The sequence below is a fragment of the Oncorhynchus nerka genome, linkage group LG9b, assembly GCF_034236695.1.
Source record: "Oncorhynchus nerka isolate Pitt River linkage group LG9b, Oner_Uvic_2.0, whole genome shotgun sequence".
Taxonomy (NCBI): domain Eukaryota; kingdom Metazoa; phylum Chordata; class Actinopteri; order Salmoniformes; family Salmonidae; genus Oncorhynchus; species Oncorhynchus nerka.
Genome location: NC_088424.1, coordinates 38,017,817 through 38,031,743, shown reverse-complemented (window position 1 = coordinate 38,031,743; position 13,927 = coordinate 38,017,817). Strand labels below are relative to the sequence as shown.

At 45.8% G+C, this 13,927-nt stretch overlaps 1 protein-coding gene across 1 annotated transcript in view; it reads right to left on the bottom strand.

Moving 5' to 3' along the window:
- LOC115116369 (serine/threonine-protein kinase STK11-like) overlaps window positions 1-13,927 on the bottom strand; it is a 38,009-nt gene that overhangs the window by 17,558 nt on the left and 6,524 nt on the right. The window contains exons 3-7 of the mRNA XM_029644853.2: window positions 8,628-8,711; window positions 5,611-5,700; window positions 4,161-4,293; window positions 3,386-3,522; window positions 2,907-3,034 (exon numbers count right to left, since the gene is read on the bottom strand). Of these exons, the coding sequence (XP_029500713.1) occupies window positions 2,907-3,034; window positions 3,386-3,522; window positions 4,161-4,293; window positions 5,611-5,700; window positions 8,628-8,711 (572 nt within the window). The remainder of the gene's footprint in view (window positions 1-2,906; window positions 3,035-3,385; window positions 3,523-4,160; window positions 4,294-5,610; window positions 5,701-8,627; window positions 8,712-13,927) is intronic.

Genomic DNA, 13,927 nt, shown 5'->3' with positions numbered 1-13,927 from the left:
CCAATAGAACTCACGGGTAGTTTGAAAGAAGAGCGGACGTGTGATGGGTATAGGCTATAGCAGTTATTTGTTCAGACCCATAACCATTCAATCAATCTTCGTGATGAGAAGTGAAAGCCTTCTGCATCTAATTCTATTATTCATTGATGTCATTAGAATAATTAAGATAAGGACGACAAAACATATTTAATTTAAATTGTTGAAAGTGAGGAAGGAATGAAGCAACAGAGAGGAAGAGGTAGCTAATAACATTAGGGGAAATATGGGTCAGCCTACTAATTATACAAATAGGCCATATATTTCCAAATCTAAATCAAATTTGCTAGCCTATACTTGTAACTTTGCTGCACCAGAATCACATGTTCTCTCCCTACTTTATTATGGTTTGAATGATGGGTCTAATTTCAGTCCATAGAATACAGTTCACACTCAAAAAGATTAGCCTACTGGAGCTAGTTTCATTTATTTCCCCAAGAGAGCATATAACCAGCTACATCTATGGGCTTTTCTGTCGTGCGTAATGTGCAGCAGCCTATATCATATATGTATTTGATAACTGCACAATCATTTGGGCTTTGGCTCATTAAAATGTAATTTAATGTAGGGCTCATTAAATGTATTTAATACGTGGTTCATTAGGCTCAGATAGCACCCGGCTTGAATGTTTATGTTGATCAAAACTCTAATCAAATCCAGATGTATTTATATGCTTTATAATGCTTTTGAATGACACATCCGGTTTTGTCGGGAAATACTCGGAGGAAATTTGTTCTCGGGATGGAACATTTCTAAAATACCGGGAAAATATTCAACCCTATAGCCTACACTAAAGCAGTAATTCACATCTTCAAAAATGACTTTTGCTCCTGGTTCGATAACGGGCTGTGTCGTAGCCGGACGCGACCCGGGAGACGACGCACAATTGGCCCAGCGTCATCCGGGTTAGGGAAGGGTTTGGCCGGCTGGGATGCCCTTGTCCCATCACGCACTAGCGATTCCTGTGGCGGGCCAGGCGCATGCACACGGCCGCCAGGTGTATGGTGTTTCCTCCGACACATTGATACAACTGGCCTCCGGGTTAAGCGAGCAGTGTGTCAAGAAGCAGTGTGACTTGGCAGGGTCGTGTTTTGGAGGACGATCGGCTCTCGACCTTCGCCTCTCCAGAGTCCGTACGGGAGTTGCAGCGATGGGACAAGACTATCTACCAATTGGATATCACAAAACTGGGGAGAAAAAGGGGCAAAATAAATAAACACTTTTGCGTCATCAGTGATGCAGCGCTTAATGCAATGTACATTTGAAGTACGCCATGTGTGCTGATGGTATTCATGGGCGTGCTGAAGGACACCTTTTGTGCCAGGCAGGGAGCTTATTTTAGAGACGGTAATTGCAGGCTAGCTCTCAGACCTGGGCTGCGTCACCAGACACATCTATACGTCACACATCAAGAGGAAATGGACCGCCTCAGTCAATGACAGAGCTGCCTAAAGCAACAGAAACCCGTTTTCTACGACTATTGATAAGCTTTCATTGTAGATCAAGCATTGCTTTGACTACAAAGAAGTTTGACGATGAAAACGATTCCATTCTGAATCTGGTCTTGTTCACAAGATGTGTGTGGGTCTTATTGGAAAGCTATGATGGGCGTTGCAGGCAAGGCTCTACTGCATCAGAGGAAAACCTTTGCTCTGTCCTACGCTACCCATTGCTATTAACCTAATGCCCTAATCCCTTCCAATACCAATCAGATCAACTGTGCCTTTGTGGTTAGAAAGTGATTCAGTACTTTATAGAACGCCTAGATAATCACTACTTTGAGGCTTTTAATGTAATACAAATACTACTGTGCACACACACCTCTACATGTCACAAGGATGAAAAAAACCTTACTGAACACCAATAAAAAAATAATATGATTTCTCGGTTTCCAGCGTACCATTTCTAGTTTATTTCATTTTGAAGCATCTAGACTGCACCACAAGGTGTCCTTATATTTTATTCAGAGAAGAGGAATGTATCCTTTTTATCACTGAAGTCCCCAAGGCCAAATCTCATTGTCTGTGGTTGTACAGTATGCCCATGCATAGTCACAACTTTCAGTGCAGAGCTGCAAGCAGTGGAGCTAGTTTAGTGACTGCAGAGGTTAGGTGAATACACAGCCGTCCTCTGCAGAGGCCATTTTAATAGTCCACTGCTGTTCCTATATCAATGGGAAAGTGTGCAGAAGAATTTCATTAGAGTGCAGGTTATGGAGTATCGTGTTATTCTGAACACACTTCTCAGGGCAGGCAACCCAGTTTAGACTAGCAGAAGTAACTCTTTGCAGCAGGTTAGGAGAATTCACATGGCAGGTTAGGAGAATTCACATGGCAGGTTAGGAGAATTCACATGGCAGGTTAGGAGAATTCACATGGCAGGTTAGGAGAATTCACATGGCAGGTTAGGAGAATTCACATGGCAGGTTAGGAGAATTAGGTCAAGAAAAGCGTAAGGCTAACTAAAACGTGAACATATCTAGCTGTAACCAAGCCTGCCCTGAGAACACCCTATTCTTCCACTAATGCATTCTGCATAGATTACAGGCCTCCGATTATGACAGAGTCAACGTCATGGTGCCATCTACTGGACAAGCTCAGGCAACGCCACAGGGCATTTCTCAGTCTAGTCCAGTGACTCCCCTGTCTAACGCAGAAGGATGGATAAAAAGCAGTGTGCTGTTTTTTCCCCTCCAGCCCAGCAGTAACATTCAGACGATCTTCCATCTAGACCATGAGGAACTGCATTGGGTCGTTGAAGTTGACCTGGAAGAAAGCTCTCCATGACCGGAGTGATCCACTTTGACAAGAGTGCAGTGTAAAGTGATGAGCTGAATGAACAGCCAAGTCAGTCATCATGGTCAGCCTCACCTTGCAATAGGTCTGACAGGGAGGGGCCACACTCCTCAGGAACACTGTAGTCTCCCTTCCCAATGTTCTCAAATAGCTTATAGATGTTGTCCCCTTCAAACGGATATAGACTCGTTGTAATGTTGTATCTACGGCAGGGAAAAGTGAAAACAGGCACGATATTACACACCATGAGTTTGAGACTTCATGTTATCTTATATGGACCACAAGCTATATATAACTAATTATCATAATGAAAATAGCAAAAGCCATTTGAAGACTGAATGTTCAGGTTTCCATGAGTAAGAACACAAAGGATGATGTTGAAAAGAAAATCAACATAATGGTAATCAAAAGCACTAGATGACACTAGGCTGTTATCATTTGTCATCCTTTCAGATCAACACAAAGTCTTTGGGGCTGGGGGTCATGTCAGAGGGGGGGGGGGCTGGGGGTCATGGTCAGAGGGGTGTGTGGACAGTGCAATAGCCATTACGCACAGTGTGACGCCTGCGGACCAGATGTCCACTTTGAACCCTGAAAACGTGTCCAGGCCGTTGGCGATCTCGGGGGGCTGAAACGCTGGCGATCCCTGACTTGTACGGCACGTGTCATCCTTTGCAAACGGGTGCAGAGCCTGGCGGAGAGAGGGGAAGAATATATAGAAGAGCGAGGTCAATCAGCATGACCACTCAGAGAGAGTGAAGAATGCTGTCTGCACACATTAGTTATGAACATGTACAGATAACTGCCAAAATAAAAGGAAACACCTAAAAAGTGTCAACAGGGCGTTGGGCCACCAAGATCCAGAACAGCTTCAATGTGCCTTGGCATAGATTCTACATGTGTCTGGACTCTATTGGAGGGATGCGACGCCGTTATTCCACCAGAAATTACATCATTTGTTGATGGAAAACGCCGTCTCAGGCGCCGCTCCAGAATCTCCTAGAAGTGTTTATATCTGGTGACTGAGACGGCCATGGCATATGGTTTACATGCTCATCAAACCATTCAGTGACCACTTGTGCACTGTAGGGGCATTGTCATCCTGGAAGAAACCACTCATCAGGATTGAAACTAACCACCATAGGGCTGAAGGTGATCACTCAGAATGGCTGTGTATGTATTAGTGTTTACCTTGCCCTCTAAGGGGTTGAGTGGACCTTAACCATGCCAGGAAAACAGACCCCACACCTGAACAGAGCCTTTATTTTGGCAGTTATCTGTATGTCCCTAATAGTTGGTAATACAGGTAAATTATATTTGACCTCTCACCTCTGCCACGCCCAGGTCTGAGATCTTGAGCGTGCCGTCGGTGGTCAGCAGCAGATTCCCTGGTTTAATGTCTTTGTGAACGATTCCCTGGCTGTGCAAATATTCAAGACCATCTAACAGCTGTAAAAAGTACCTGAGAGAGACACACACAGACAGACAAAGACACGACAGACAGGATTCACCATAGAGCTAATGTAGTCTAACTTGAGATCTGTGCATACGTTTCTATTTTGCATAAATCCCTCAACATCACTGAGAAGAGTGTGAATTCAGCCATACATGACGTATCAATCCAAGCAATTTAATGCGTTTTATTCAAATGTGTGGCTATAAATCAGTGTAAACTCCCTATCTGCACCAGTCATCTAACAGCTGGGGATTTGCCCATTGACCAGGTATTCCTGCAATGGAGAGCTTTGCAGTCCTGTTAGATACTGGCCCTAAACTTAGTCTGGGAGTAGACTCTGCACAGAAGCACACACTAATAATAGCAGTGGGAAGAGAGAGAAGCGATAGGGCGAGAGAGCGGGGGGACAGGACGAGAGCGCATGGCGAGAGGATAGAGGATAAAGCGAGAGCGAGCTGATAGAGCCAGGGGCGAGCTGATAGAGCCAGGGGCGAGCTGATAGAGCCAGGGGCGAGCTGATAGAGCCAGGGGCGAGCTGATAGAGCGAGAGAGGGGAGAGAGGATAGAGCGAGAGAGGGGCGAGAGGAAAGAGCGAGAGAGGGGCGAGAGGAAGAGCGAGAGAGAGGAAGGAGCGAGAGAGGGGCGAGAGATAGAGCGAGAGAGGGCGAGAGGATAGAGCGAGAGAGGGGCGAGAGGGCGAGAGGATAGGAGCGAGAGGATAGAGGGCGAGAGGATAGGGCGAGATAGAGCGAGAGAGGGGCGAGAGGATAGAGCGAGAGAGGAGAGAGAGGATAGAGCGAGAGAGGGGCGAGAGGAAAGAGCGAGCGAGGGGCGAGAGGAAGGAGCGAGAGAGGGGCGAGAGGAAGGAGCGAGAGAGGGGCGAGAGGATAGAGCGAGAGAGGGGCGAGAGAGGGGCGAGAGGATAGAGGGGCGAGAGGATAGAGGGGCGAGAGGATAGAGCGAGAGGAGGGGATAGAGGATAGAGCGAGAGGATAGAGCGAGAGAGGGAGGAGAGGATAGAGCGAGAGAGGGGCGAAGGATAGAGCGAGAGAGGGCGAGAGATAGAGCGAGAGAGGCGAGAGGATAGAGCGAGAGAGGGGCGAGAGGATAGAGCGAGAGAGGCGAGAAGATAGAGCGAGAGAGGGGCGAGAGGATAGAGCGAGAGAGGGGCGAGAGGATAGAGCGAGAGAGGGGCGAGAGGATATAGCGAGAGAGGGGCGAGAGGATAGAGCGAGAGAGGGGCGAGAGGATAGAGCGAGAGAGGGGCGAGAGGATAGAGCGAGAGAGGGGCGAGAGGATAGAGCGAGCTGGCGAGAAACTTACCCGTGAGCTTGAAATACTGGAAATCTTTTCTCTGGGACGCTGTCCAGCATTTCTTGCATCCCACATACGCAATACTCCATCACCATATACGTGAGACAGGGAGTCAAGGGAATACTCAAAACAACACACTAATGAAAAGCATTTACACACTAAACAAACAAACTGCCATATTAAAACACAACAGAAAAGGAAATACATTTGTACATAATGCATTTAAAGTTACTGGCTCAGAGTGGGAAATCAACTAAATATGTCTCCTTTTATTTGTTTAGGTGGGTTTCTCCAAGGCTTTAAGCAAGTAGCAATTTGAGTTCTTTGAACAAGAAAAATGTATAAAAAGGCAAAAACAAGATACAGTTACGGACAAAAACATTGGCACTTTTCTGGAAAAGTGAAAGTCCAGATCTCAATCCTGTCCATAACCTGTGGAGATCTGGAAACAGCAGTCGGAGGGCAGCCTCAAACGTTGAAGAACTAGAGCAGAGCATTCTGCTGCTGAAGAGTAGAAAAGCTACACAGCAAGCTCATTGACAGCAAGCTCATTGACAGCTACAAGAAGCATTTGTTGGCAGCTATATGTTGGCAAAAGGCTGTGCAACCAAGTACTATCTCTGGGGTGCCAATCAAGGTTTAGAAAAAGGTGGTTCTGCCATGTTGAAAATCCGTTAACAAGATGTGGTGACCATATTATCATAAGGAATACTTCTGGATTGTGGCATTGAAGCTTATTTACTTCCCCAGAGGAACTCTTGGATACCATTTTTATGTCACTTGCAGTTTGAAAGAAGTCGCCATCTAGCTTTAGCTCAAATTTGAACTAGCATTAGAGAAATGACTGGAAGTCGATAGCCTTTCAGTAATTACACTAAAGAGCCTCTGGGGAAGTATATAATGAATTGCCAAAATCCCGAAGTATCCCTTTAAGAAAAGTGCAAGGGTGCCAATATATTTGGCCGCAGCTGTATAATCGTTTGGCTCATAATCAATGTGACATCATCTTAGCAAGAAAACCTCTAGGTAGATATGGTAGGGGAAGAGAAGTGGGATGATTCAGAATAGAGTGACTGATGTGGTTGTCTCGCCTAGCCACCTTAAGATAAATGAACTAAGTAAATCACTCTGGATAAGAGCATCTGTTAAAAGACTAACATGTATCCTATACAAGATGCCAGCGTTTGTGTCGGTATACTGAGCTCTGTGTAAAATATGCAGGCTATTACTCCCAAGAAACATGGGTGGAAGGGCTCAATTGTTTACTGGTTATGACCCATGTAAGATAGGGAGGAGGAGCAAGAGTGTGTGCAGACAGAGAGAGGAGGTGGAGCAAGAGTGTGTGCAGACAGAGAGAGGAGGAGGAGCAAGAGTGTGTGCAGACAGAGAGAGGAGGAGGAGCAAGAGTGTGTGCAGACAGAGAGAGGAGGAGGAGCAAGAGTGTGTGCAGACAGAGAGAGGAGGAGGAGCAAGAGTGTGTGCAGACAGAGAGAGGAGGAGAAAGAGCGTTTGCAGGCAGGCAATGCCTGGGCATGACAGTATTAGCTGCTTAGTTATGTCTGCATCAAGATTCTCTCCACTGCTGCAGGATAGAGGGGCAACACACACAGCTAGGACAGCCTGCAGGGTCAGAGTTCACTTCAACCACTGCTGCAGGATAGAGGGGCACACACACAGCTAGGAGAGCCTGCAGGGTCAGAGTTCACTTCAACCACTGCTGCAGGATGCAGCTGCAGGATAGAGGGCACACACACACAGCAGGAGAGCCTGCAGTTCACACTTCAACCACTGCTGCAGGATAGAGGGGCACACACACAGCTAGGAGAGCCTGCAGGGTCAGAGTTCACTTCAACCACTGCTGCAGGATAGAGGGGCTAGGAGAGCCTGCAGGGTCAGAGTTCACTTCAACCACTGCTGCAGGATAGAGGGGGCACACACAGCTAGGACAGCCTGCAGGGTCAGAGTTCACTTCAACCACTGCTGCAGGATAGAGGGGCACACACACAGCTAGGAGAGCCTGCAGGGTCAGAGTTCACTTCAACCACTGCTGCAGGATAGAGGGGCACACACACAGCTAGGAGAGCCTGCAGGGTCAGAGTTCACTTCAACCACTGCTGCAGGATAGAGGGGCAACACACACAGCTAGGAGAGCCTGCAGGGTCAGAGTTCACTTCAACCACTGCTGCAGGATAGAGGGGCACACACACAGCTAGGAGAGCCTGCAGGGTCAGAGTTCACTTCAACCACTGCTGCAGGATAGAGGGGAGAGCAGGGTCAGAGTTCACTTCAACCACTGCTGCAGGATAGAGGGGCACACACACAGCTAGGAGAGCCTGCAGGGTCAGAGTTCACTTCAACCACTGCTGCAGGATAGAGGGGCAACACACACAGCTAGGAGAGCCTGCAGGGTCAGAGTTCACTTCAACCACTGCTGCAGGATAGAGGGGCAACACACACAGCTAGGAGAGCCTGCAGGGTCAGAGTTCACTTCAACCACTGCTGCAGGATAGAGGGGCACACACACACAGCTAGGAGAGCCTGCAGGGTCAGAGTTCACTTCAACCACTGCTGCAGGATAGAGGGGCACACACAGCTAGGAGAGCCTGCAGGGTCAGAGTTCACTTCAACCACTGCTGCAGGATAGAGGGGCACACACACAGCTAGGAGAGCCTGCAGGGTCAGAGTTCACTTCAACCACTGCTGCAGGATAGAGGGGCACACACACAGCTAGGAGAGCCTGCAGGGTCAGAGTTCACTTCAACCACTGCTGCAGGATAGAGGGGCACACACACAGCTAGGAGAGCCTGCAGGGTCAGAGTTCACTTCAACCACTGCTGCAGGATAGAGGGGCACACACACAGCTAGGAGAGCCTGCAGTGTCAGAGTTCACTTCAACAGAGAGGAAGTAGGGGAGTAGACAATTCAGAAGGAAATCTTTCCACCCTCATCAATTTACAAACATTCCACACACACACTAATGGTGCTTAAAATGTACACACACACACACAGGAAGAAAGAAAGAATATATTTTCTGCTTCTCTTCATTGTACAACACGTCCACCAAATGGATCACATTTTTGTTCTGAAGTCTCCGGAGCAGCTGGATCTCCCTGAAACACAAACAAGATACAAATTCAACCATCCATCACAACTAAAACATTGGTGAAATAAAACAAATTAAAATCACATTGTAAGATAAAGAGTGTGACTTTAGTCTTTGCCTAAATATTACAAATCTGAAAAATAAATGAGAAAGGAAATGGGAATGACGCATTAGTGTGGCTATAGCAACAAGCTCAGTATAGACACATATCTGTGAACTGACCTTGGAAAGGGAGTTTAGAGTCACCCCCCAGCACCACCACGACAAACCCCCAGGAGACTCCACATTCATCTGAGAGCTGCTACAGAGTTGCCTGCCTGCCACTAATGAATACAGCCAGTGCATGAAGGGCGCACACACACACGACAGTGTGTATATGTTTTAATCTAGATCACAGAGAACATCTCCATAGCGGCCTGGTTTTTAAAACGAATCCTCTAGGTGTTTAAATTCACCATGCCATTCAAATGGGAAGGAAGGAAATGTCAGCTACATTTCAAAGGGAATTTTCATGAGTACAATTTCTCCTCTTAGGGTAATCTTAGGTCTTGTAATAAGTGAATTAAGCCAGCATGTCACTGCACAGCATGGGGATGCCCACGGTGTATTGAAGCACCATGTAGGGCAAGGATTCACTAACTTTCCTACTCGGGGCCCCCTTCCAGCATTAGGGAACACCCCCTGTACACACCACATCTATTTCTATGGGCACAAGCACCCGTTCATGACTCACTGTTCACACCCTTGTTGTTGGTGGAGAGAATTTAGCAGGTTTAAAGCTTATTTCCTGCAATTCTACACAAAGAAAATGTTGCAGTTTTAAAGCTAATTTCTTGCAATTCTATACATATTGCCATGTCTAATGTGTATTCATGGGGTATTTCAGTGACTAAAACTACAACTATATCTATGGGCTAAAAAAAACTAAATAATTAAAATGTCAGCTAACATGAGCTAGTTGATGTGCACCTTTCGGATTAGAAATCTCTCTCTGAGGTCTGTAATGATGGACATGACGAGAGGAACTAGTGATACACTACACAATTTCTATATTGCACTTTGTGCATTCTACTATTACAACTTTCAAGAGTAAGTTTAAAGCCAGACTGAGTTCATTTATAATAATAATGAGGAGGACAAACACACACACACTCTTTCTCTAGTCTGAACTGTCAGTCTCTATACACTGTAGTGTAGATCACTCTGTACGGTGCCCGTTTATGTCATCTTAACTGCAGTCACAGGCTGGCCCAGTCCTCTGCTTTACACACTACTACTGCATCACTACTGAGAGAGTCAGAGAGACATCCCACATGCACACTGCCACACACAGCAAAATGGACTAACACTATTGCAAAATAAAATGTATTGCACACGTTGTGGAGAACATGGAAAAGAAAACAAACTTTAGTCATACTAGTAAAAGAGCAGCACGACCAATCAAAATGAGTTATTGTGTTGCTTTACCATCGGTGCTGTAAACATAAGCCTATGTGTATGAGAATTGTGGTCACTTCACTTCCTAGTACTAAAAAGGCAATTGATAAACCTTTGCAGCATCATCTATCCCATTCAAGGTTAAAAACATTCCGCATTCAACGAGTGAGCAGCAATGCTGTTTTCTATGAAAATACAGAAATCAGAGTGTCAGCTTTTTGCTGTCTAAAAGCACTGTGTCTGCTGCATAGAGAGTCTATCTGCAGTGGATCCAATATCCCTCTGTAGGATGGTCCAGGAGGACGGAAACTTGCAATTTGACAAAACTTGTTTACTATTTATTGACTGACTACAAAAATAGCTTCGACATGGCTTCGGCTACATTACCTTCTCGGTTAATTCATTATGACAACAAACTTGTTGAATTTTACATGCTCGTCGTCCAATGAAATCACTCAATGAACACACCTCCCCCGCTCAGGAGTTCTAGTCCAGAGGGATGTGTGTGTGTGTGTGTGTGTGCGTGTGGCATTCCAAACCAGGGCTCAGCTTTCCGGAGGCGTTGCCCAAGCAACAGGAGTGGTCATAGTATGAGTGTACCTATCCCCATGGCAACCTTGGGCAGTGTAAGAAGGAAGTGTTTGGCAAACAGGAATGCTAAGTGATGGCTGCTGTGAGTGTAGAGAGAGCGAGGAGAGGGGCTAAGGGTAGTACTGTTGTGGCATCCAGAGCCTTATAAGGCTAGGGAAGGCTCTCACACAGGCTCAAACCCATAGGATAGGGCCCACCTACACAGACATGCACAAACACATTACAGGCGTACCAGTCTGTTTCCACCAAACCCATAGGATAGGGCCCACCTACACAGACATGCACAAACATATTACAGGCGTACGAGTCTGTTTCCACCAAACCCATAGGATAGGGCCCACCTACACAGACATGCACAAACATATTACAGGCGTACCAGTCTGTTTCCACCAAACCCATAGGATAGGGCCCACCTACACAGACATGCACAAACATATTACAGGCGTACCAGTCTGTTTCCACCAAACCCATAGGATAGGGCCCACCTACACAGACATGCACAAACACATTACAGGCGTACTAGTCTGTTTCCACCAAACCCATAGGATAGGGCCCACCTACACAGACATGCACAAACATATTACAGGCGTACTAGTCTGTTTCCACCAAACCCATAGGATAGGGCCCACCTACACAGACATGCACAAACATATTACAGGCGTACCAGTCTGTTTCCACCAAAACAGTGTGAGAAACTCCAGCATGTCGGCTACACAACAACTCCAACCCTGACGCACAGGAGGAGGCTTAGTTTTAGGCGAAGCTTTGTTTAGATAAAGAGGGTGTGAGTATGATGCAAGACAGAGCATTGCATTCTCCATAACACTGGCAGTGGGTAGCCTAGACAACATTTGAACATAATCAAGTCAGTGTAATCACATTCAAAAGAGTAATTGAATCAAACCAAACCAGAACTTGCACCCTAAACCAATAAAACGTGCACTGTTACAGCAAAGGTTTTCTACAAAAGCCTCAAATATGTACTGAGACCCTGCGATTTACAGTAAAGCAACCTAAACTAAGTTGTTCATCCATCTCTAAACACTTCCCCTCGGTGGGAAATCATTTGACAGTTAGCTCGCACATCACAGAAGAATATTAAATCAACTCCATTGTGTGATTAAAACCTTGGCTGTCCATGTGAAAGGGAGGATGGAGGAAAACTATTTATAGAAAGACACTGACGAGAGAGAGAATATGAAATGTCTATTAAATGTCTATTCCTTTGGAACTTTTGTGAGAGTAGTGTTTGTTTATTTCACTTTTGTTTATTATCTATTTCACTTGCTTTGACAATGTTTCCCAATGCCAATAAAGCCATTTGAATTGAATTGAGAAAGAAGAGAGAAAGAGAATCAAGGAAATAAACAACGGGCGTACAACTTCAGTCTCCATTAGAGGGGAAAGTATGTGGCTCTGGGTCACGATGATGCTGGGAATAAAACCAGTGGAGGGCTGAGGGTTAAGCCCATAGCAAAAACATTTTTTAAACACATGGATCTGTCCTAAACTGTAAGAATGAAAGCCCAATATGAACGAGCAACGTGTGAGTTCGGATCAACAAAATAAACATGAGACGAATGAACAGTAATGGAGAACATTACTGCGTTTTCATCATGGGAAGAAGGGTTGCACTGATGCAGGCCTTTAAATAGTCAACTATGGCTCTGCCATGTATGGAGGAGAGGGCTGTATTGGAAGAGGAGAGGGCTGTATTGGAAGAGGAGAGGGCTGTATTGGAAGAGGAGAGGGCTGTATTGGAAGAGGAGAGGGCTGTATTGGAAGAGGATAGTACTTTGTCTTTTAATATGTCCTAGAACTAATGTTTGGGGTTAGAGAAAAACTAATTGAGCACTGCAACAAATTAAACAACCTAGGCCAGATTAGGGACACAAATATGCACATATCAAGTCACCACAAATAAAACCTCCCAATGAAATTAAGTGTGTTCTGCAAGGGTGTAATCTATTCCTTCTAAACATATTACAGATAAAAGATAGCACTTCATTGTAAAAGAATAGGTGCTGTAGTGGAGCAGGTCGAGAGTTACAAGTACCTTGGTGTATTGGAAGAGGATGTATTGGAAGAGGATGTATTGGTCAGAGGAGGGAGATGTATTGGTCAGAGGAGGGAGATGTATTGGTCAGAGGAGGGAGATGTATTGGAAGAGGGGGGAGATGTATTGGAAGAGGGGGAGATGTATTGGAAGAGGGGAAGAGATGTATTGGAAGAGGGGGATGTATTGGAAGAGGGGGGGTGTATTGGAAGAGGGGGATGTATTGGAAGAGGGGGGTGTATTGGAAGAGGGGGTGTATTGGAAGAGGGGGGTGTATTGGAAGAGTGGGGGATGTATTGGAAGAGAAATGCAAACAAAGATCCAAAGTGTTGTTAACTTTTAACAGGGGGGACGATAGGGAGACACTGTAGGAAAAACCATAGGGAGACACTGTAGGAAAAACCATAGGGAGACACTGTAGGCAAAACCATAGGGAGACACTGTAGGAAAAACCATAGGGAGACACTGTAGGCAAAACCATAGGGAGACACTGTAGGAAAAACCATAGGGAGACACTGTAGGAAAAACCATAGGGAGACACTGTAGGAAAAACCATAGGGAGACACTGTAGGCAAAACCATAGGGAGACACTGTAGGCAAAACCATAGGGAGACACTGTAGGAAAAACCATAGGAAAAACCATAGGGAGACACTGTAGGAAAAACCATAGGGAGACACTGTAGGAAAAACCATAGGGAGACACTGTAGGGAAAACCATAGGGAGACACTGTAGGGAAAACCATAGGGAGACACTGTAGGGAAAACCATAGGGAGACACTGTAGGGAAAACCATAGGGAGACACTGTAGGGAAAACCATAGGGAGACACTGTAGGGAAAACCATAGGGAGACACTGTAGGGAAAACCATAGGGAGACACTGTAGGGAAAACCATAGGGAGACACTGTAGGAAAACTATAGGGAGACACTGTAGGAAAAACCATAGGAGACACTGTAGGAAAAACCATAGGGAGACACTGTAGGAAAAACCATAGGGAGACACTGTAGGAAAAACCATAGGGAGACACTGTAGGAAAAACCATAGGGAGACACTGTAGGAAAAACCATAGGGAGACACTGTAGGAAAAACCATAGGGAGACACTGTAGGAAAAACCATAGGGAGACACTGTAGGAAAAACC